The 25,026-nt window shown below is 40.8% G+C and overlaps 1 protein-coding gene across 1 annotated transcript in view; it reads left to right on the forward strand.

Moving 5' to 3' along the window:
- ABCD1 (ATP binding cassette subfamily D member 1) overlaps nucleotides 1-25,026 on the forward strand; it is a 93,233-nt gene that overhangs the window by 50,879 nt on the left and 17,328 nt on the right. Inside the window, exons 5-7 of the mRNA XM_073600171.1 lie at nucleotides 811-905; nucleotides 5,085-5,230; nucleotides 24,165-24,310. Of these exons, the coding sequence (XP_073456272.1) occupies nucleotides 811-905; nucleotides 5,085-5,230; nucleotides 24,165-24,310 (387 nt within the window). The remainder of the gene's footprint in view (nucleotides 1-810; nucleotides 906-5,084; nucleotides 5,231-24,164; nucleotides 24,311-25,026) is intronic.

The raw sequence follows: 25,026 nt of genomic DNA on the forward strand, positions 1-25,026 counted from the left end.
TTTGATAGCTGTCCCGGTGCGGGTACGAAGCCCAGAATGCAGACAGTGTGGGGTTTCAGCTGTGTCCCAATTGACATGGGACTGCCTTTATAATTCTCAGTCAGCTGCTGCACTTGCAGGGTTCTAATGAGGAAAGTGGCAAGGTCTGCATCCCCTTAGACCTGATTTCCCTTTGGGAGTATCTCACCAAAAATGACATTTTTGTTGCAGGGAATGCCCAAAATCTACAATGTTAAAATAAGTTGCGCTAAAAATAAACAATCTTGCATGAAGTAATGTAAGTAATGCCCAAAATCAGACTTGTATCTTAGTGTAGACTTCTGGGAAAATCAGTAAGCCAATCACACAAGCAGAAAATTATGCAGGGTGGGGGGGCTGGGGGGGTGGTCTGTACATCGGTGTGCAAAATGCCTCCAGGTAGCCATATTGTATATTCTCGAAAATTGCAGCACTGCAGATTGAAAAGGAAAGGTCCTTTTTAATAACATTCAATTACAATATCACTTGTGTAGCTATTTTATATGCTTTTTTGTTTGCTATTTTTTTTTTTTTCCACAAAAGTGGAGTTACCCTTAAGTACACCCATGTGAACAAACAAGGCCTAAAAGTCTGCATACTGAAAGATCTACTTGACATTTTGGGAATTCATTCAGCCTGACTTGTAAACATCATTTAGAATGTTAGAGTCACATTTTATATGAAAAAAAATTCTTCTCTTTTCAATAAACTATGGGCACACAAAATGGTAAACTATGGGCACATAAAAAGCTTATTTAATGGTTGATTTTTATTCTCTGCTTCTATTACCAGGGCGAGTGGTGGACGTGGAGAATGGAATAATCTGTGAAAATATCCCCATAGTCACCCCGACAGGAGACGTCGTCGTGGCGAGCCTTAATATTCGGGTAAGTCCTGGAAAAGCTTTTCATCATTTTTGAACAGCCTGTCATGACCCAGAATTACTGCAGCTTTCACCTTTCCTCTATTTAATATCGTTAGCATTGTGAACCCGGCCACTTAAACCATTCTCTGCGATAACTCTTCCTGAAATCTAGATAAACAGATTACACCCTGCTAATCAGGCCTTCCATTCTACATTTAATTGACTTAGCGGCAAAGATTGATTTCCTTCAATTCATAAACTGGGAAGCAGTATTTAATTATATCACCTGGACTCTGGATTTACAGTATAATCTCCAAAGACATAGTTTATGTTTGATAAGTGTTGGACTTGTTATCACCAGTGATAGGAGGGAGAGCAAAGTCAATGTCCAAAGACTAAGGCCATGTTGGCAATGCTCTTTAATAATGTAGAGTAGGTCTCTCCCTGGTACAACAGTCGTGACCTTGGGCCTTGTTTACACAAGTCTTTGTATACCAACATATAGTTGTTTTAATAGGTAGAAGTTCATGTGGGCTATACAGGTCATGTAACGCATATATTGTTTCACTTAAAGGGATCCTATCAAAGTTTTCAAAGAAGCCGTTCTCATTTATGGATTGTTTTGCTATTTGTTGGCCACCAAGATGTTCTCAATCTTTTTTGGATGCTTATGATTGCCAGGCATTATTGCAACTGTGCTAAATTCAGCAAATCCATGACAGTTGCCTTGTACTACATTAGAAGGAGATGTTACATGTCCTCCTCACGGACAGTGGAAGGAGCTAAGCGCACCACAAGTTGGTTCAAGTCAGTAAAAGTGGCAGAACCCGGGTATGAACTTGCGACCTCTGCTGTGTGTGGCAATGTCTCTTCTTGCTAAGCCACTTGGGATGCTAAACAGCTCCCTGGACAATTCCTTGAATGATCTTGCCATAACCCTGTTTTTCTTGAACCTTGAACTCTTTGCTCCTCCAACGAACTTCCCGATTTAAGCCATGTCTCTGCACTTCATGTTTGCCAAATTATTGTGCTCTCTAGCAAATATCTCGCCCTTGTCTCTCCTGCTTCTGTCTATATCTTTGCTACCATTCATTGCAGACCTTTGGCTTGTTCCTTGACTACGCTTCTGCTTGATCCCAACCTGGGACCACTTGTTACCAACCTCTGGCCTGTTTACTGACTACGCTTTTGCTTGATCCCAACCTGAAACCACTTGTTACCAACCTTCAGCTTGTTTACTGACAACACTTCTGCTTGATCCCTACCTGGTATATCTACTACTGGACCATGGCTTGCTCACCTCCTGATAGTTCGATCCTGAGGCCCGTGTCCTAGTACTAACACACAGCAAAACTCATCTCCACCATCAGGAGCTCTGGTAAACACCAGTTAGTACTTGGGCTCATCTGAGGTGCGGAGTCTGTGTTGTCCGCCAGGGTGACCTGCTTCTGTACTTAACCAGCTTGTTGGTGGGTGCCTCTCCACTGCTATAGTTTTTAGTTTTCTGAACTTGACTCCAGACCTTGACAAAAAGTTTATTAACCTTAGTAAAAAGTCAGAAGACAAGCTCCCCCTTTATCAGTGTCCGTAAGCTGGGCTGTTAGTTGGAGATTACCTTGCTGTCAATATACCTTGCATTGCCTTACAATTTTGTGTCCAGTATTGGCTTCTATTACAGCCAGGTTGCAGGCCCTAATAAAGAAGAGTCTTGATCATCCAAAACACATTGGTTTTGCCTCTTGGCATTTTATCAAGAATAATCAATTTTTACTGGACTTGAATCAACCTTTTGGCACTCTAATCTTTATATGCTCTTACCTTTCCCAAGAATCCTCAGGGATACCCTGCATAACAGAGAGCTACTTTCCTTGAATTGGAGATCAAACATTTTTTGTTTTTTTTCCTTTTGGATCCAGCACTCCTAACACAACTTTCGCATAAGTAGGGAGCTGGGAAGGCTAGAAGAGAAGGGCCAGGAGCAGTATAGGTAAGGGTGGCACCTCAGGGTAGTGGGGGGTTGGCCAGAAGAAGTGGGGGGTTGGACAAGAGGAGCCAGCAGAGGTTAGAATGGGGCCAGGAACACGGTGGAGAGAGGAATGGCTGTGGAGCAGGAACAGTGAGGTGGTGGTGGTGAGTGTAGGTAAAGGTGGCATCTTAGGGTATCTAGAAAACTGAGGGCTGGCCATGGGGGTGTGAGGGTTAGCCAAGAGGCGTGACGGGAGGCCATGAGGAATGAGCAGAGGTTAGAATGGGGCCAGGTACACAGTGGAGAGAGGAATCGCTGTGGAGCCGAAACAGTGAGGTGGTGAGTACAGGTAAGGCTGGCACCTTAGGTTATCTGGAAAACTGATGGGGGCCAAGAGGAGTGTGGAGAGGCCAAGTGGAGTGCACAGATGTTGGAATGGGGCCAGGAACATTAGTGGACAGAGGACATGCTGTGGAACAGGAACAGTGAGGTGTTTGAGTGGTAGAAGTCGCACCCTGAACCCGAGCAGGGTTGTGCTCGGGTTCTCTAGCAGAGGGTATAGATGGTTATAGTTAGGTGTTGAGGGACCTCATTCTTGTTTCAGCGTAGCACAGTGAGCAGAGTCGGGAATTCTTGGCCCATTCATTCAAATAGAGTAAGAGATGGCATTCTGAGAACCTTGGGTTACCAGCAAAAGAACCAGCATTGATGGGCTTTTGTTTCTTCCAGAACTGTAAAACATCAGTTTAAGAAAAAGGCCCACTGGCATAGTTTATCAGTTCTCCTTTAATTTATATAAAGGGGAAGACTTATAACCAGGGACCACCGCAGAACCTCCAGTGTAGGTGGTTAGGTTGGAGTGGAACTAAGATGTGGAACACGTGCCGGCGTTGGAGCACAAGCTCCTCTCACTTGATCTTCCACTTCCTCCTACTCCACAGTGGCCTCAGTCAGTAGCTGTGCTATTGTAGGATGCTGTTGTTGGACGTTGAACGTGTTTCGGGGAAGCTTATCTCCATCAGTGGAGCAGCAATGGCCCTGGTTATTTAAGGATCTTACAAAGGGAACTAACTGGTAATCAAATTAGAAGCAATTTGTGGCAATTGACCAGCAACACAAGTTCCTTTGATCTTTTATTCAATGCAGCTTCTTACATATGGTGGAATAAACAATGTGTGCTTGTACAAGTAGAGCAGAAGCAATAAAACTATTTTCGTACAAAGCAATTATGTTTCTGTTTTTAACCACTTCACGTCTGGGGAATTTGTAATGTAATTGTTTGCACGCATTGTAAAATCTGCATTTGAATTTTGGTGTGTGCGTGGGGCACCGGGGTTTCCTATAATTTATTATTATTATTTTTTTTTTGTTAATTATATTATAGTTCAGTATTTTAACACTTTTTTTTTTTTTTTTTTTTTTTATTTAACTGTATTGCTATCACAAGGGGCTCACAAGCTCCCTATGGCAGTGGTTCTCAACCTCCGTCCTCAAGTATCCCCAACAGGCCATGTTTGCAGGCAGGGGCGGACTGACAACTCATGGGGCCCCCGGGCAATAGGAGAAGATTATGGGGCCCCCGGGCAATAGGAGAAGATTATGGGGCCTCCGGGCAATAGGAGATTATGGGGCCACACAGTATGTATGTGTGTGTGTATATATATATATATATATATATATGTATGTATGTATGTATGTATGTATGTATGTATGTATGTATGTATGTATGTGTGTGTGTGTGTGTGTGTGTGTATATGTATGTATGTATGTATATATGTATATATATATATATATATATATATATATTTATATTATATACAGACACACAATACACACACAGTGGAGAGGCGGGGCTGTATATACATATACATATATGTATATACACACACACAGTGCTCTCTCTCCTTGTGCAGGATGACTGGTCTTGTCTCCGCCCCTCCTGTAGTTTCCTGTAGTGGGTGGAGCCTGCTTGGCCCCTCCCCACAGCTCTGCTTTCTGCACAGGCTATGTACAGCACCATGATGATGTCACAGTTATTTTACAAGGTACAAGGTAGTATCTGACATTGCAAAAGCATTTGGTGCACACAGAGTAGATTTATCTACTTTATGGCTATTGCGGAATATATTTAAATGCACTATTTTGTGCCCGGAGTTCAGCCTTAACAAATTGAAGTATATTATTACTGGTATGGTCATTGTCATTTTACTTATATTGAGTCACATTTTGTTACAGGTGGAGGAGGGGATGCACCTGCTTATCACAGGGCCCAATGGCTGCGGGAAAAGCTCTCTTTTCCGGATCTTGGGAGGTCTGTGGCCGGCATACAGCGGGGTCCTTTATAAGCCCCCACCCCAGCATATGTTTTACATACCACAAAGGTGAAATATTTTCCTAATTTTTTTTTTTTTTTTTTTAATACTATTATTTTTATTACTAATACTTTACCTCTTACTTGTGGTTATAACTGATCAATGGTTCTTTATTCCCCTCATTAATTTAGACCGACCACTATACAGTATATACAGTGGATATAAAAAGTCTACACATCCCTGGTAAAATGTCAGGTTTCTGTGATGTAAAAAAAATGAGACCAAAATAAATTATTTCAGAACTTTTTCCACCTTTTTAATGTGACCTATAAACTGTACAACTCAATTGATCAACAAATTTAAATCTTTTAGGTGGAGGGAAGTAAAAAGCTAAAATATGGTTGCATAATTGTGCACACCCTTAACCACTTGAGGACCGAGCCTCTTTTTGAGATTTGTTGTTTACAAGTTAAAAACAGTTTTTTGTTTTTTTTTGTTTGTTTTTTTTTTTTTTTTATATAGAAAATTACTTGGAACCCCCAAACATTATACTTTTTTTTTCTTTTTTTTTTTTTTCTAACACCCTAGAGAATAAAATGGCGGTCGTTGCAATACTTTCTGTCACACTGTATTTGCGCAGCGGTCTTTTTTTGAGAAAAAAATACACTTTTTTGAATTAAAAAACAACAGTAAAGTTAGCCCAATTTATTTTTTAAATTGTGAAAGATAATGTTATGCCGAGTAAATTGATACCCAACATGTCATACTTCAAACTTGCGCCCGGTGGTAGGAATGGCGACAAACTTTTACCCTTAACCTACATATGCAACGTTTAAAAAATTCGACAGGTTGCATGTTTTGAGTTAGAGGAGGTCTAGGGCTAGAATTATTCCTCTCGCTCTAACGAAGGTGGCGATACCTCACATGTGTGGTTTGAACACCATTTTCATATGCGGGCGCTACTCGCGTGTGCGTTCGCTCCTGCACGAGAGCTCGGCGGGCACGTTTAAAAAAAATTTTTTTTTTCTTATTTATTTTACCTTTTTTATTTTTTATTTTTACACTGTTCTTTAAAAAAAAAAAATGTGTCACTTTTATTCCTATTACAAGGAATGTAAACATCCCTTGTAATAGAAAAAAGCATGACAGGACCTCTTAAATTTGAGATCTGGGGGTCAAAAAGATGTCAGATCTCATTTACACTAAAATGCAATTAAAAAAAAAAATTGTCATTTAAAAAAAATGTAAAAATAAAATGGCCATTAGGAGCTATGGGCTGAAGTGACATTTGACATCGTTTCCACCCTGCAATGATATGGAGACGAGTGGAAGCCATCTTCCCCCTCACTCATCTCCATGTCACACAAGGGACAGCATCTGATCACGTCCGCCGCTGCCGAAGGCGGCGGAGGGCACCGGAGAGCGGCGGCAGGGGGGGGCCCTCTCCCGCCGCCCATAAAAGTGATCTTGCGGCGAATCCCTCACAGAGACCACTATTATCGGAAACCGGACCGCCGGCCAAAGAAGAGGTTACCAGGGTTATGGTAGCTAGCTGCTGCCATAACGATACTCCTCTTCAAAGTTAGGATGTATATCAGCATGTGGCGGTCCGGAAGTGCTTAAACTAATACTTTGTTGATTATAAAGAAGTGCCATGACAATAAGAATATTATTTATGGTACCTTCCTCCCGTCAATATGTGTAAATAGGAGGAAAGAGGCTATGTTGGACTTTAATGGTACCGTATATGAATGATGCTGAACAGTCAGAAGTAAAATATTTAAAGAAATTTATTACAAAAATACATATGGTGATAGATTTTAACAGATTAAAACATATAGTGATAATCAAGACATAATTCTAAACACACCACATCCTGACAACTGGAACATAGATACGATCTGTATATTGATTGCTCTACATGTTTCGCGGGTTTACATTAGCCGCTTCTTCAGGAGCTTTCTACAGTCAGATGGTGATTAAAAGATGATTATCATATAGCTATGAAAATAGAAAAGATACATATTAGTCACAAAATACAATAAACAGATACAAGTACTTTACATATACACGCATATAGTAGCATATTTTGGAAATAAAGCGTCTGCTGTGAAGGAGGGCATGGGAGCCCGTTCAGAGGCACAGGATACAATTGATAATAGTCTATTTAAGAAAAAAAGTTGTAATCAGGTATCAATCCAGAGTGGCAAGTATGAAATAAAATCGATTAAAGTTTCTTTATATAGATATTTATATACTGTATGTAAAGCATTAAAAAAGTTACATACCAGTTTAGGTTGCTTACATTCAAAGCACCCTAAACTTAGCACCTATAAGAAATATAATGATGTGGGGTATCAGTGCATCTGGCCAGTGTATGTGCACCTTGTGGCCACATGCACTGATACTAGAGCTGCACAATTAATCGTTAAAAAAATTGTCATCTCGATCAGGGGCGGACTGACCATTCGGGCACTCGGGCATTGCCCGAGGGCCCCATGCCACTAAGGGGCCCCATCAGGGTTGCCAGCCTCAATAAAACCAGGGACAGTATGTAAAAATCTGTGTTTTTTTTTTTTTTTTTTTTTTTTTTTTTTTTTTATATCCCAAGATTATAGCTGCCCCGCCTCTCCAGTACCTTTTCAGTGTATATTGTGTGTCTGCATGTGTATACTGTATGTGTGTGTATACTGTGTGGCCCCATAATCTATTGCCCGGGGGCCCCATTGTCTTCTCCTATTGCCCGGGGGCCCCATTATCTTCTCCTATTGCCCGGGGGCCCCATAATCTTCTCCTATTGCCCGGGGGCCCCATAATCTTCTCCTATTGCCCGGGGGCCCCATAATCTTCTCCTATTGCCCGGGGGCCCCATAATCTTCTCCTATTGCCCGGGGGCCCCATAATCTTCTCCTATTGCCCGGGGGCCCCATAATCTTCTCCTATTGCCCGGGGGCCCCATAATCTTCTCCTATTGCCCGGGGGCCCCATAATCTTCTCCTATTGCCCGGGGGCCCCATGAGTTGTCAGTCCGCTGACGATCTCTATTGCATTGTTTGCCAATTCTTTCATATAACAAGTGGAGAGACTTCTCTGCTCACTCAGCTGTCAAAGGAAAACATTGGGGCAGTCTGCCAAGTTTTTAACATGAAGCATTGTAACTAACTCTTCCTTGTTAGATCAAAGGGATAAACTTCTGTGTGTGTAAAGAAAAAATCCAGGCAGTCTGGCAAGTTTTAAACAACATGTAAATGCAGGAAGCTTAACCACTTAAAGTCTAAATCTTTTTCTGATACTTGTTTCTGAAGTTAAAATCTATATTTTTCGCTAGAAAATTACTTGGAACCCCCAAACAATATATAATATAAATATATATATTTTAGCAGAGACCCTAGGGAATAAAATGTCAATTGCTGCAATATTTTATGTCACACTGTATTTGCCCAGCGGCCTTTCAAATGCAATTTTTTTTGAAAAAATACACTTCAATGAATAAAAAAAAAAAAAAATGAAACTGTAAAGTTAGCCCAATTTTTTTTATTTTAATGTGAAAGATGATGTTGCGCTGAGAGAATCGTGATCTATCTTCTAAGCAAAAAAAAATTGTGATTTCTCATTTTAGCCAGAATCGTGCAGCTCTAACTGATACCCCCCTAGATGCTGAGTTTAGGGTGCTTTGAATATCACCCCCAACATAGCAACATCTGCACTTCTAAGCTAGCCACATATTCTGACACCGCATATCTTTAGGTATACAGTGGAACCTTGATTGACGAGTAACGAGGTTAAAGAGCGTTTTGCAAGACGAGCAGCTTTCTTTAAAAAAATCCCGACTCTGTGTGCGAATGTTGTCTTGCAAAACTAGCAAAATTCAAGCTAATGTGGTGTTCAGTACCACATTTGGCCAGAGGTGACACTCGGAACGGTTCAAAGCTGTTAGGAATCACTCAAATACTCAGAAATTCTCTGTTCCCGAGTGTTTCCGAGCCTTTCCGACAGTTTCCCAGTTCAGCCGAGCTGTCCCCAAGTATTTCCGAGGCTCCCCCCCCCCCCCACACCTCTGGCCACATGCGGTATCGCATTAAATAGAAGTCAAAGCGGAACTAATTATCTTCGTTTCCATTGACTTCTATGGGGAAACTCACTTTGATATGCGAGTGCTTTGGAATACAAGCATTCTCCTGGAACGGATTATGCTCGTAAGGTTTCACTGTAGTATGTTTATGTATGTGCATACAAGGCTATAGGGACCACTTTATTAGCCACTGAGCCTGTATAACCGAATGCACCCCATCCTTGGTATGTAACTCTATTAATGCTTTACATCTATATAAAGAATTATTAAATGATTCTATTTTATTTCATACTCGCCACTTTGGATAGATGGTTTCTGAGTATACCCGATTACATCTCTTTTTCTTAAATAGACTATTATCATTTGTATCCCGTGCCTCTGAACGGGCTCCCGTGCCCTCCGGGGTGGGTCATCTTTCCTTGGGCTCCTGGCAGTCCGACGCCTCTTGTTAAGACAATTGAACATTGGAGGAGTCACAGCAGACGCTTTATTTCCAAAAAAAATGCTACTATATGTGTGTATATATAAAGTACTTATATCGGTTTATTGTATTTTGTGACTAATATTTATCTTTTCTATTTTCATAGTTATATGATAATCCTCTTTTAATCACCATCTAACTGTAGAAAGCTCCTGAAGAAGCGGCTAATGTAAACCAGCGAAACATGTAGAGCAACCAATATACAGATGGTATCTATGTTCCAGTTGTCAGGATGTGGTGCAACTTTAGAATTTTGTCTTGATTATCACTATTTGTTTTAATCAGTAAAAATCTATCACCATGTGTATTCTTGTAATAAATTTCTTTAAATATTTTACTTCTGACTGTTCAGCATCAGTTTATATACAGTACTATTAACCGTTTCAGCCCCGAAAGATTTGGCTGCTCAATGACCAGAGCATCTTTTGCTATTCGGCACTGCTTCGATTTAACTGACAAATGCGCGGTCGTGCGATTTTGTACCCAAAGAAAATTGACGTCCTTTTTTCCCACAAATAGAACTTTCTTTTGGTGGTATTTGATCGTAGTAATTCCTGTTGCAGGCTGACAACGCTTCACTTTGTAATTAGCTTTGTCAGCTTGGTGTGCATGCTCCACCACTTGACCGTTGGGTTGCCTAGTGGGTCTCTTAGGCTTAAAACACATCTACCAAACTCTCTAATGTTCGGCAAAAAGAGCATATTACCCATCAGGGTTGTGTGTGTCCCATCATTCAATCCAGGAGCTATCAGATGGGGAGAGCAGAGAGCCTGGGGCCACGTGATCGCTGGGAGATGCTGTTAAAATGGGAACCTTTTGTCTTTTGGATATTTGGTTTGAATGAGGGGTAGGATGCTCTTTTTCCTGAACACGTGTGAGGCATTCCATGTCGGTGAGTGTACATCCTACCGGGGAAGTGGAGACACGTCTTTGTTATCACTTGGTGTGGTGTGGAATCACATAATCAACTGATTTTCTATCACTATATTCACCCAGTATTGGACACAACTTATTATGGACGGTTTTCTTTGTTTTTATGTTTGATTTCATTTTATTTCATTTTTATGCACATTCATTTACTGGGTGCTTAGTGTTTATTAAGGCACAAGCAAAATCACTGCCAGCCCCTCTAGGATACTCAGGCAAGTCTTTTTTAAAAATGAGGCATGTAAATACCTATATAGAGCGATCTTCAGGCCGGTCACATGACTCGTGGCCGTTTTTCAGCTCCAATTAAAGGGGTTGTAAAGGTAAAAATACCCCCCCCCCCCCCGTTTTACTTACCTGCGCCCTCGCAAAGTCCCGCGCTCACCCCGACATCCTCTTCGTTTCTCAGCCTGAACGCTGATTAGCTAGAGTGGATGGATTGAAAGCAGCGCAGGCGTTGGCTCGCGCTGCTGTTAATCACATCCAATGACGCGGCGCGCCGGGGGGTGGGGCCGAGTGATACAGTTAGTGGCTATGTCCGCCGGCTGTATCACGGGAGCGCGCCCGCAAGAACTCACCACCATGGAGAGAGCTCGCATGAAGGTGATTAGTTCTTGCAGGGAGGAGCTGAAACAGCCGCCGAGGGACCCCAGAAGACCAGGTTCAGGGCCACTCTGTGCAAAACGAGCTGCACAGTGGAGGTAAGTATAACATGTTATTTAAAAAAAAAAAAAAAAAAAATGTATCTTTAGTGTTCCTTTAAGGGCTTCTGCAGGAGGGGCTGAGATCTCCCTCTGACGTCAGCCGGGGAGATCACATCATGTGACCGGCCTGAAGATCGCTTGAAATGGGTATTTACAAGCCTTGTTTTCAGAAAAGACTTATACAGTGTGGTATGCCTGAGTATTCTAGAGGGGCTGGCAGTGACCATTTAAAAGTTTTTGATTTCTACTAATAGCGGGGGCAGAGAAGGAGATGCACAACAAGGAGCTGACAGACAGAGAGGAGGGGGTGAGGGGGGAGAGAGAGGAGAGCTGAGATCAGGCTATGGATGATGGAGGGATGTACACTGACCACGGTGGTCAGGGCTCAGCAGCCCTAATTTCCGTGGTCAGTACAGAGAGGAGGTTACAGAAAGTGGCAGGTTTAGGGAGGTTTTTTTAACAGTTTAGAGGGGGTAGATTACACAGTACAAGCACTGTGCAGTTTAATCTGCTTTAAGGGACCAAGATATCCTTTTCCTTTTTTTTTTTTTTTTTTTTTTTTTTTTTTTTTTTTTGGGGGGGGGGTGGTTAACAAACACTTGTTTATATTTGATTTATTCATGGTGCTTTCAGCGCCACTATTTACCCGTTTGTTTCTTTTGGTGTTTTATGCTTATCAATTTTTAAAGTGGCAGCTTTATCTAGATTTATTCACGTTTATTTATACCTTGGCACATGGGATAAGATCTGGGTAGTTTATATTGTGAGATCTTCTTTGAGTTTTCTATTAGATAGGCTGTCCAGTGGCGAATTAAAGGGTTAGTTGACCTTTCCACAAAACGTGAAACCACACTCCCGATCCCCGCTGAACTTACCTCCTTGGATGGTTGTCTTTCACTACCCACACTAGCTGATGCGTCGCTCTGGGAATTTGTAATCTGCGCTCTACTTTTCTCCGTGACACCATCCTGAAAACAAGACGGCTCAAAGTGATTCTCATTGTTCAGCGTGGTCACATCTTGGTGCTGACCGATGCCCACTCACCATTGTGTACATTAGGCCTCATGCACACTGGATGTTTTTACAGCTGCTGTTTTTGGCTTCAGGCATTTTTTTTCTACAGTCAAACTCCCCATCATGTTATCCTATGTGTCCATGCACACATAGGCGGTTATCAACTGTTTTTGGCTGGGGCGTTTTTTTGGCTGTACAAAAAAAAAAAAAAAAACAAATCTAGTGCGTTCTGAGAAGTTTTTCAGCTGTAAAAACACTCTAACGCCAAAAAATGCAGGTAAACGCTGAAAGACGAGCGTTTTTCAAAGTTTTTTTTTTTTTCCCATTGAAAAAAAATAAATAAATAAAAGATTAACCACTTCAGCCCCGAAAGGATTTGCCCCCTTCCTGACCGGGCCATTTTTTGCGATGCGGCACTGTGACGCTTTAACTGACAATTGCGTGGTCGTGCGACACTGTACCCAAACAAAATTAATGTCTTTTTTTTTTTTTTTCCACCAACTAATAGAGCTTTCTTTTGGTGGTATTTGATCACCTCTGCAGCTTTTATTTTTTGCAATAAAAGAGCGACAATTTTGAAGAAAAACCCCAATATTTTTTACTTTTTGTTATAATAAATATCCCCCCCCCCCCCCCAAAAAAAAAATGACATCAGTTTAGGCCAATATGTATTCTTCTACATATTTTTGGTAAAAAAAAATCGCAATAAGTGGTTTGCGCAAAAGTTATAGCATCTACAAAATAGGAGATATATTTATTGCATTTTTATTATTATTATTTTTTTTTTTTTTACTAGTAATGGTGGTGATCTGCGATTTTTAGCGGGATTGTGGCAGACAGATCAGACACTTTTTTGCCATTTTTTGGGACCGTTGACATTTATTCAGCAATTAGTGCTATAAATAGCCGCTAATTACTGTATACAAGTCACTGGCAGGGAAGTGGTTAACACTAGGGGGCGATCAAGGGGTTAAGTGTGTTCCCTGGGAGGTGTTTCTATCTGTGGGGGGGGGTGTAGTGACTGGGAGTACAGAGAGATCGCTGTTCCTGATCACCACGACAGAAGGGGGGGGATCTGTATTTTTACATTGACGGATCCCCGTTATGGCTCTCTGAGCAGCAATCACAGGTCGCCAGCGGACATCGCGGCTGCCGGCCACGCGCATCAGCTTCAGCATCACGCACGGCGCCGCCCCCTTATAGCTCTTAAAGCAGCCGCTGTACACTTTCAACGATTCACGTAGGGGAGCCAACCTGCCACTGTATAATGACAGCGGCTAGTCAGCAAGTAGTAAAAAAACGCTAAAAAAAAAAAAACACTATTACAAAAACGTTGAAAACTCACTGCAAAGCTACTGGCCTTTTTTTAACGTTATTATAACGTCCAGCGTGCATAAGGCCTTTATACCGCTACACAGCCTCTGGGCTTTGTACTGAATTTTTTTTTTTTTTTTAAGATGTTTGGACCACTAAACTGATATAGGTGGTAGAAGGTAATCACCGAACGATATAAGTGGATGAGGGATTGGGGGGCTATGGGGAGGGTGTAGTGAGTTGGTGACCTGGCTAAACTGGTAATTGCGTGGTCATGCAACGTTGTACCTAAACAAAATTTTTATCTTTTTTTTTTTTCACACAAATAGAGCTTTCTTTTGGTAGTATTTGTTCACCACTGGGTTTTTTATTTCTTATGATATAAATGAAAAATGACCGAAAATTTTAGAAATAATGGAAACTGGTAATCAGCAACTTCTAGTGGGCCTTCGATAGTACGGTGGGCAACACTAACTGACACTTTGTGGGAACTAACTGCCACTTACATCTCCAGTGATACTAATACAGCGATCAGTGTTAATAATATGCACTGTCACTGTACTAATGACACTGGCTGGGAAGGGGTTAACATCTAGGGGCATTCAGGGGATTTATTGTGTGCCTAACAATGTGTAATGTTTGTAATATGTTCTGCTTTTTACTACAGATCGATTTGTTCATTTTCCCTTCTTTGTCAACACGGGGCTCTGGGCTCTGGGCTATGATTTAACACAGCCAATCAGCAGGTCCCGGCCATGAATCATTGGGCGGGATATGCTGACAGACTCCTGCTGTGTCAAATCACAGAGAAGTAGGTGGGCGTAGCCCGTAAAAAGTCAGCGACTTACCAGTACCTTTCAGTGCCTGTAGAAGCTGCTCCGTCACAGTATATGTATTGGTTGAACTAGATGGACTTGTGTCTTTCTTCAACGTAACTATGGCACGTTGGCCTAAGGGGCTCATTCACACCAACGGTTGGGGAACAGTAAAATCCTGCGGTTAAGCTGTGGTTTCTTCCCCCTTTAGCTGACAAGGCAATGGCTGGGGATGTACAAATACTGCAGGAATCACTCCCCCTCCCTCCACAGTCATCCCACAATGCAGCTAGCAGGGAGATGTGCGCTTTGACATGCGGAATTTTTCTTTATCTCCAAGTAGTTGCTCGAAAAAAGCATCTCGCGAGGAATGCAGGGGAGGGGTCTTGTCAACTGTGATAGAACAACACAAAGTGGCACATAATTGTGAAGTGGAAGGAAAATGATAAATGGTTTTCAACGTTTTTTTACCTATAAATATGTGAAAAGCGTGGGGTGCATTTGTATTCAGCCCCCTTTACTCTGATACCCCTAACTAAAAACAAATACAACCAATTGCCTTCAGAAGTCACCTAATTAGTAAATAGAGTCCATCTGTGTGTGATTTTACCTCAGTATAAATACAGCTGTTCTGTGAAGCCCTCATAAGTTTGTTAGAGAACCTTAGTGAACAAACAAGATCATCAAAGCACCATCATGAAGGCCAAGGAACACACCAGACAGGTCAGGGATAAAGTTGTGGAGAAGTTTAAAGCAATGTTAGTTTAAAAAAAAAAAAATATCCCAAGCTTTGACCGTCTCACAGAGCTCTCTTCAATCTATCATCCAAAAAATGGAAAGAGTATGGCACTGCAAACCTACCAAGACATGGCCGTCCATCTAAACTGACAGGCCAGACAAGGAGAGCATTCATCAGAGAAGCAGCCAAGAGGCCCATGGTAAGTCTGGAGGAGCTGCCGAGATCCACAGCTCAGGTGGGAGAATCTGTCCACAGGACAACTATTAGTCGTGTTCTCCACAAATCTGCCCTTTATGGAAGAGTGGCAAGAAGAAAGACATTGTTGGAAGAAAGCCATAAGAATTCCCATTTTGTAGTTTGCAAGAAGCCATGTGGGGATCCCCAAAAAGACTTGCAGCTGTAATTGCAGTGAAAGGGGGTTCTACAAAGTATTGACTCAGGGGGGCTGAATACAAATGTACCCCACACTTTTTACAGATTTATTTGTAAAAAATGTTGAAAACCATTTATCATTTTCCTTCCACTTGACAATTATGTGCCAATTTGTGTTGGTCTATCACATAAAATCCCAATAAAATACATTTCCGTTTTTGGTTGTAACATGACAAAATGTGGAAAATTTCAAGGGGTATGAATACTTTAAGGTACTGTATATTCTGGGACATTGCGTTACAGCTGACAAAAGCAGAGAAAAGTAGGTACTTTTGAACCTTTTTGGACCTCATGCTGGTTTTGGGTCTGAAAGTTTTGAAGACCGTCCCTCTATAAATTTAACTAGGCCATACCCAACCCCCTATTAAATTCATTCTAGATATCCAGATGTGGAAAGCAGCTGAAGACATTGAGTCATAAGTATGTGGAGCAGGTGCCTTGTATATTCTTATCACATGTCTGACTTTACAGGGAAATCTGACAGTGCATTGCATACGTGCCATGGGATGCCACAAAGCATCCAAGCTAAGACTTGGCCTCCAAGTTAGCCAAGGCAGACACCAAGGTGCTGGCTCACACAAAAGAACAATTAAGGTTCCAACTCCTTCAATTCTCAAGTCACTTGCCTCTTCTTTTTTAGGACTGGTGCTTTACCACTCCAGCAGGAGGCATTGCATTATGGTAAGTGGGGGTTGCCAAAGAGCCCCATACTTGGAGGACTGCGTTTTACACTCGGCTCTTGCAGCAGGACCTGTAGCAAATTTCAGGCCCACCAATTCTCAACCACGTGGGGTACTTCTGATTGGTTCATGGTGCAGGTCCAGCTTTTTACCCCTTGTGGACTGCACCAGTTTTTATATTTTGGCTATGTTCCTATGCCACTTAAAATACCAAAGCAATACATTTATTTCTTGTTTGGGGAAAACCAATGCTTACTTTTTGGGGGTATTTCCGTAAGATAATGGTTAATAGCACTCCACCTAAAATTGGACTTTTTTATTATAATTCATAAAGCAAGGCACTTGTTAGCATGAAATGCCTAAAGTTTCTCTTTCTACTTCTTGTACCCTGCTTTATGGATTACAGTTAAAGTACAGTGGGGAAAATAATGATTTGATCCCCTGCAGATTTTCTAAGTTTGCCCACTTACAAAGAAAGAAGGGTTGATAATTTTTATCATAAGTGTATTTTAAATGATAGAGACAGAAAAATCTAGAATTAACACATAACACAAATGCTATAAATTTAAGTTGCAGTTCAGTGAGTAAAATTAGTATTTGATCCCCAAGCAAAACATGACTACGTACTTGGTGGAGAAACCCTTGTTGGCAAGCACAGAGGTAAGACGTTTCTTGTAGTTGGTAACCAGGTTTGCACACATCTCAGGAGGGATTTTGGTCCACTCTTCTTTACAGATCTTCTCTAAATCCTTAAGGTTTCTTGGCTGCCTCTTGGCAACTCCAAGTTTCAGCTCCTTCCATACATTTTCTATAGGATTAAGGTCTGGAGACTGACTAGGCCACGCCATTGACCTTTTAATGTGCTTATTCTTGAGCCACTCATTTGTTGCTTTGGAGATATGTTTTGGGCCATTGTCATGCTACAAGTCCCATCCATGATCCATATTCAGTGTTCTGGCTGAGGGAAGAAGGTTCTCATCCAAGATTTTACAATACATGGACCCGTCTATTTGCCCCTTAATGCGGCAAAGTTGGCCTGAAACAGCCCCAAAGCATCATGTTTCCACCTCTGTGCTTGACTGTAGGGATGGTGTTCTTGGGGTCATAGTGAGCATTTTTCTTCCTCCAAACATGGCGAGTCAAGTTAATGCCAAAGAGCTCAATTTTGGTTTCATCTAACACCAGCACTTTCTCCCAATCCTCCTCTGAATCATTTATGATCATTGGCATGACTGTACATGTGCCTTTTTGAGGAGTGGAACTCTGTGTTTGGAGGAAGAATAATGCTGATTATGCCCCTAAGAACACTAACTGTGGACAGGTGCCAAGTCCTGCTGGAAGATGAAATCAGCATCTCCATAAAGCTGGTCAGCAGAGGGAAGCATGAAGTGCTCTAGAATTTCCTGGTAGAGGGTTGTGCTGTCTTTGGACTTGATAAAACACAATGGACCAACACCAGCAGATGACATGGCTCCCCAAATCAACTGTGGAAAATTTTGCCCACACTGCCAAAAGTACCAATAAACTGGTTTAATGATCATGGTATCGCTGTGCTTGATTGGCCAGCAAACTTGTCTGACCTAAACCCCATAGAGAATCTGTGGGGTATCGTTAAGTGGAAGATGAGAGAAACCAGATCCAACAATGCTGATGAGCTGAAGGCCGCTATCAAAGCAACTCGGGCTTCCATAACACCTCAGCAGTGCCACAGGCTGATCGCCTCCATGCCACGCCACATTGATGTAGTAATTCATGCAAAAGGAGCCCAGACCAAGTATTGAGTGTATACTATACTGTACATGGACAGACTTTTCGGTAAGCCAATATTTCTGTATTAAAAGTCCTTTTTTTTTTTTTTACTGGTCTTATGTAATATTCTATTTTTCTGAGATACTGAATTTTGGGTTTTCACTAGCTGTAAGCCATAATCATCAAAATTAAAAGAAAGAAATGCTTGAAATATATCACTCTGTGTGTAATGAATCTATATAATATATGAGTTTCACTTTTTGAATTGAATTACTGAAATTAACTTTTTGATGATATTCTAATTTTATGAGATGTACCTGTATGTGTGAACCCAGATGTACAGATGAGACAGAGTAGGCTTGATTCTACTACTAGTTCTTCTATTGGATTGTGGAGACACCTCAGATCACTTGTTCCTAGCTACAAGAAGCTCATCTGTGCTTGAGTGTTGGTATTGTTTTTTTCTTATAGTACTTAAAAAAAGGCCGCCTTAAATGGATGAAAGGTGAAATGATTGATTGACAGGGGTTATGCGCTTCCAGTTTATAGAATTTCCAGTTGTGGCTGCTGCACTGCATATTTTTGCCACTAGATGGCAGTGCACCACCAAAGCATTATGTTTGATAGCAATATATGAACTGCCGCTGTTCAGATTATGATGATAATTTAAAAAAAAATTGAATTTAGTAAAAAGGAATTTATAATGTGTTTCTATAACCAAGATGAATTTAGCACAAATTGTGCTAGTGGAGAAAAACTTTTTCTAATTGATTCCTCTATGAACGGCCACTGAAGTCATTCATAAGATAAATGCCTCCTTACCTACTCTCACCTGCTCAGAAGAGCACATGCATGTACTTCAGATCCATAATGCACACATTTTTTTTTTTTAATGGATCTGAACATAGCTGTATATTATTCTATAGGCCCAGGCACACAGCTGTAGACGGCACCATAATCTGGCACTGCATTCAGCTGCATTTAAAAAAAAAAGGCAGTTGTTTGATATACAGTGCTTTAGTTAACCACTTCCCGCCCATAGGCCTTCATATGATGTCCTGGACTTTGAGTGGGGATATCTGAATGATGGGTGCAGCTACATGCATCATCCAGATATCATCTTTTTTCAGCCAGCGGTTCCCTACACCGTAAGAACAATCATACCAGCAGTTCATTGTACCCCCTCCTGTCGCCCTCCGGTGCTTCTGCGGCGAGCCGGAGAAAGAATCAGTTGCTGCCGGAAGTTGAGTATAGAGATTTGTGGTGACCAGATGGTCCCCAGTCATGATGACCCTCGGAGACCCGAGCGCAACGTTATTTTTAGTTTTAGTTTTTTAAATTTATTTAGTTTTTCCATATACATATAAACATAAAACATGCAGGCAAAGGGGGGGGGGGGGGGGACAATCAAAAAATACAATCCATGTCCACAGCTTCCCTTACTGTTCTCTCCTTCTCCCCTTCTCCCTCCCATCCCCCCCTCTCCTCCCCACCCTCCCCTCTCCCCATCGGGTCTGCCTTTATCTCTCTTGGTTCAGATACCGCTGACCTCCTTCATCCCCTCCACAAATTTAACTTGAAGGCCAACCATTTTGCCCTTATCCCATTATATCTTTCCACCTGTCCTTCATCTCTGCTGCTTAGGTATTCCATCTTACAGATATAATCCACTCTTTCCAACCATTCTTTTATGCTTGATTTGCCAACATATAACCATTTGTTTGGCTGTAATTCCTTTGCAGCGTTTAATAGAAATGGGAGTTAGCGTTTTCCTATAGTGCTTTTTTACTTTTTTTGTTCCATGAAACAGCCGGGTCCATGGGTTATTTGGAATTTCCTCCCCCATTGTCTCTTCTATATATTCTTGAACTACCTGCAAGTGTTCTTTTATTTTTGGGCAATTCCACCAGATGTGTATTATTGTGCCAATTTGTCCACATTCCCTCCAACATTGTGGGGATTTGTCTTGTTGGTATTTATGGAGTTTCTCTGGCGTTCGGTACCATCTCACCAGACACTTGTAATTCGCTTCTATTGTATTTATATCTGTTGCATAATTCTGCATTGCTCCTATCATTCTCTTTATTTGTGTATCCTCCAATTTTATACCCATTTCCTGTTCCCATTTTCCTATTGAAGGTAGTGGCCCTCGTCCCTCTAGATCTGTCAGGAATCCATAAACTTGTGATATCCCATGTTTTTACGGTGTTTGTATGTTACAAAGTCTTTCTAATGGGTTCAACTCATTTCCATCCCTTATTGGTTGGGGAAGTGTACCTACAAAATGTTTTAATTGTAAATATCCCCACTCACAAATCTTCTCCCACCCGTTTTTATATGCTTTAGTTCCTGGAGTGTCCGTATTCTCCCCTGATCGATAACCTCTTTTAGTTGTGCATTTCCCATTTTACTACCAAAAAGTGTCTCTTTCCCTGGGATAAAAAAGTTTGTACCTGTGAATTATATTTCCATTTTCCCTGGCGGCATATTAAGTCCCATATTTTAAATACGTTCCTAGTCAATTCATGTGATTTCTGTGCCTAATGTTCTAAATTTCCATGGTATCCAAATTTTTTTTGCAAAAGTGTTGTGCTTAAAGTGTCTTCCATCCTGACCCGCCTCTTTTTTCACTATTTGCGTTTGCCCATTCTACCATGTGTGCTATTAGAACTGTTTTATAGTATCTTTTTATACCTGGTGCTGCTAAGCCTCCATATTTTTTGTTTCTACTAGGTAGTGCAAAATTTACTCTAGATTTTTTGTTTTGCCTTAAGTATTTTAACAACATTGTTTTTATGATTCTAAAAAAACATTGTGGTATTGCTATCGGTAACATTTGGAACTTGTATAATATTTTTGGTAGGATCACCATTTTTGACGTATTTATCCTACCCATCTAAGATAAAGGTCGAAATTTTTCTTATCTCTAATTTAATTTCATTGAGTAATGGGATGTAATTAGCCTGATATAACTTCTCAAGGATGGAAGTCAGTTTAATTCCCAAATATGTTAGTTCTTTTCCCGCCCACGTAAATGGGAATTCCCCTTTTAATACTTGTTCTTCTGTTTTATCTATTCCTATATTTAATATTTCTGTTTTTATTGGGTTAATCTTGAAGTTCGTAAGTTCCCCATATTTTTTTTAATTCTCTCATTACATTAAGTAGTGTCAATCTAGGTTTGTTTACATATAGTAGAATGTCATCTGCGTATGCCCGCCACCTTATGTTCCTCTTCACTCACTCTCACCCCCCCACATCAACACTATTTCACAATGTTGCCAAAAGTGGTTCCAGTGATAACACATAAAGGATTGGTGAGAACGGGCATCCCTGTCTTTTTTTTCCATTGAAAATTCCAAAAGGTGGCGACAGACTTCCATTCACCTTAACCATTGCCGTTGGACGATTATACAAATTTTTAATCCAGCGCATAATTTTTGATCCCATGCCCAAATTTTGGACAGTGTCCATCATGATTCCCCCAGTCTACCCTGTCAAATGCTTTTTCCACATCACTTGACAGGAGTAGCACTGGGGACGCCCTGTTTTTTCCTTTCTGCAGCATTAACATTGTTCTTATGCTGTTATCTCTACCCTCTCTTCCCGGTATAAATCCAGTTTGATCTGTGTTTATCAATTCTGGCATCAGATTTTTTAATCTTGTTGCCAGAATTTTTGCGTATAGCTTTGTATCTGCATTTAACAAAGCTTTGGGCCTATAATTGGAGCAGGTTCCATCCTTTCCTTCTTTGGGTATTATTGTAATATGGGCCAGCAGTGACTCTTAACTTATTTCTTCATTCTCCCCTATTTTATTCAAATAATCACAGATTTTTGGCACTAGTTGTTCTTTGAATTTTTTGTAATATTTTATCGTAAATCCATCTGGACCTGGACTGTTCCCTGATGGTGTTTCCTTGAATGCCTTTCTAATTTCCTCTTGTGTAATTGATTCTTCTAGGGCTTTCGAACTCTCTGCTGAAATTTTTGGTAATTTGGCATCTACTAAATATTCCTGTATTTTTAGTTTTCTTATTTGATCATCCTTTCATATCTCTTTGTTTCTGACCGCATATAAAGCACTATAATATGTTTGAAAGGCCTTTGCAATATCTGTTGTTTTATGCATCATCTCTCCCTTCTCTTTTTTTATTTTTTCTTTATAATTTAAAGTTTTTTTTTATTACTTTAGGCTTTTGCAAGATAATTCTCAGGTCTATTTTCCCATTTCTATCTTTTCTTTGCAACACTGTTGAATACTTTTCTTGGTTCCTGTTCCATTAAGTTCTTTAGTTGGTCTCTTTTTATAATTGGTGCCTGTTGAATTTCGGCCTCTAATTGAATTTTATGTCTTTGTTCTAATTCATATATTTTTTTTATTACTTTTTTCATTGTGCCTGCTCGTTCTTTCTTTTTTCCTGCCCATATAGAGATCTACTTCCCCCTGATGTATACCTTATGAGCTTCCCATATTGTTGCCTTTGTTAATTCTGGCATCTCATTGAGCATAAAGAATTGTTCAATTTTGTTTATTATTATTTTTCCTACTTCTGTATCTTCTATCAGATCTTCGTTAATCCTCCATGTACCCTTCCTGTATTCTATCTCCTTAAACCTCAACTTCATCATTACCGGTGCGTGGTCTGAGATCGATGTTATTCTGATTGAGGTTTCAACTATACATTCCAATAATCCATGCTCAATGAGTATATAGTCCAACCTGGAGTACGTGTCGCGCACTGCTGAGTGATATGTATAGTCTTTTGTGCTTGGATGCTGTATTCTCCAGACATCAACAAGCTGGTAATCATGCATTTTTTTTTTCTTTAACAATTTTAATTGTTTATTTTCTCTATTCAGTGCACCCGACATACTATTTAGTTTATGGTCCATGGAAAAGTTTAAATCCCCAGCCAGAATTAGGTAGCCCTGTTTAAATTCCATTAACACCTTCATAAACCCTTTTAAATATTTTTTTGGCTGTTTATTGGGGCAGTATATGTTTGCGAGAGTATACTTCACCCCCTGTAAGACCCCCTTCAAGAAAAGGAAATGACCTTCTGGATCTATCTTACTCTCCTCCAAGATGAAGCTAAGCTTTTTCCCTATCCCAATGGCTACTCCTTTTGACCTTTTACTTGGAGAATCTCCATAAAACCATGTTGGGATAGCCTTTGAATATAATTTAGCATTTGTGTCTTGTGCTATATGTGTCTCCTGTTGGAATATTATTTTTGCAAAGTATCTTTCTAGTCCCCTTAACGCCATATGTCTTTTTTTTTTTTTCTGGGGAATTTAAGCCTGTTACATTGTATATCACACAATTCACACCATTCATTTCTTTTTTCCTTTTTTCCTTCTCCACTGTCCTCCTCTTTCTCTTATAGACCCCACATCTCTCCATAAAGAGGACCTGTCACGCACTATTCCTATTACAAGGGATGTTTACATTCCTTATAATAGGAATAAAAGTGATCACATTTTTTATTTTTTTAAAGAAAAAATGTAAAAATAAAAAAATAAAAGTAAAATAAAGAATAAAAAAAAAATAAAGCGCCCCTGTGTACTGGTGCACAGAAGCAAACCCATACGTAAGTCCACATATGTAAACGGCGTTCAAATGACACATGTGAGGTATCGCTGCGTGTGTTAGAGCAACAATTCTAGCCTCCTCTGTAACTCTAAACATGTAACCTGTAAAAAATTTGAAAACGTCGCCTATGGAGATTTTTTGGTACCAAAGTTTGGCGCCATTCCACAAGAGTTCGCAATTTTAAAGCGTGACGTTTGGTATCTATTTACTCATCTTTCACATTATGCAAAAAAACTGGGCTTTACTGTTTTTGTTTTTTTTAAATTCATGTGTTTTTTTCCCAAACAACATACCTGATTGTCTAAGATGCACCATTGTGGCTATGGAACATTCATGTTGCAGGGAGAAGTTTGTCAGGAATATAGCTCCTCCTTTTTGATTTGGTTCCCCTGCCTTTCAATGTGGTGTTTTTATGATGTGAGCAAATGGCTCGTTCACCTATTTACTAATCCGAGTAACACATTTCCTTTGCTTTTTCAGGCCTTACATGTCCGTGGGCACCCTCCGCGATCAGGTGATTTACCCCGACACTGTAGATGACATGAGGGTCAAAGACTTCACAGACAATGACTTGGAAGCCATCCTGAAATTAGTGAACCTGAACTACCTGGTGCCCAGAGAAGGAGGTGAGGATGCACTCAGTACACAATAATCTGTCACCCTCTACTGGATGTTTTTTTTTTTTTATTACAGTGTATGCAAGCCTTAATAGTGAACTTGTCTTACTTGCTTTCTTTTGTTGCTTAAAGGCCCCTTTCACATGGGGCAGAATCTGCTTTGCTCAGCAGGGGATCTGTTCACTGATCCCCTGCTGAGCAGAGTTGGGCGGATGGCACATCCATTTCTGCTCAGCTGACAGACACAGTCCTCTCTGCTCTATGGCTGGCCAGGGGTATACAGACCAACTGTCCGTTTACACCCGGCTGCCCCTCCAATTCAATCTGCCTACAGCAGATGGAGGGGCACAGATCCCTTCCCCCCTTTTTTTTAGCAGCCCACATCAGATTGGATGTATGTTGGTGTAAGCGGACACACTCGCCGGTCCATAGGGATACATGGACCATCCAATCAGATCCACCTGAAAACCTGACCTTATTAGGGTGTCATTTAGTACAATATGGTGTAAGGTCTTGACACCAAATTTAGTCCAAACTATTGGGTCAGGGGAGTCCAAAAAACCTGTGGGATTGGGGTTTCTCCACAAAGGTAGATTGGAGGGAAACCTGTTTGGACTAAACGGCCTCAGCCCTTGTGCCACAGACCATGCCCTGATTACTGACCGCATAGAAGATGTCAATGCATAGGGAGCCCTAATACCCCTGTAGACTAGGTGAGAAAGTGT

The sequence above is a fragment of the Aquarana catesbeiana genome, linkage group LG09 (genome assembly GCF_042186555.1).
Source record: "Aquarana catesbeiana isolate 2022-GZ linkage group LG09, ASM4218655v1, whole genome shotgun sequence".
Lineage (NCBI taxonomy): Eukaryota > Metazoa > Chordata > Amphibia > Anura > Ranidae > Aquarana > Aquarana catesbeiana.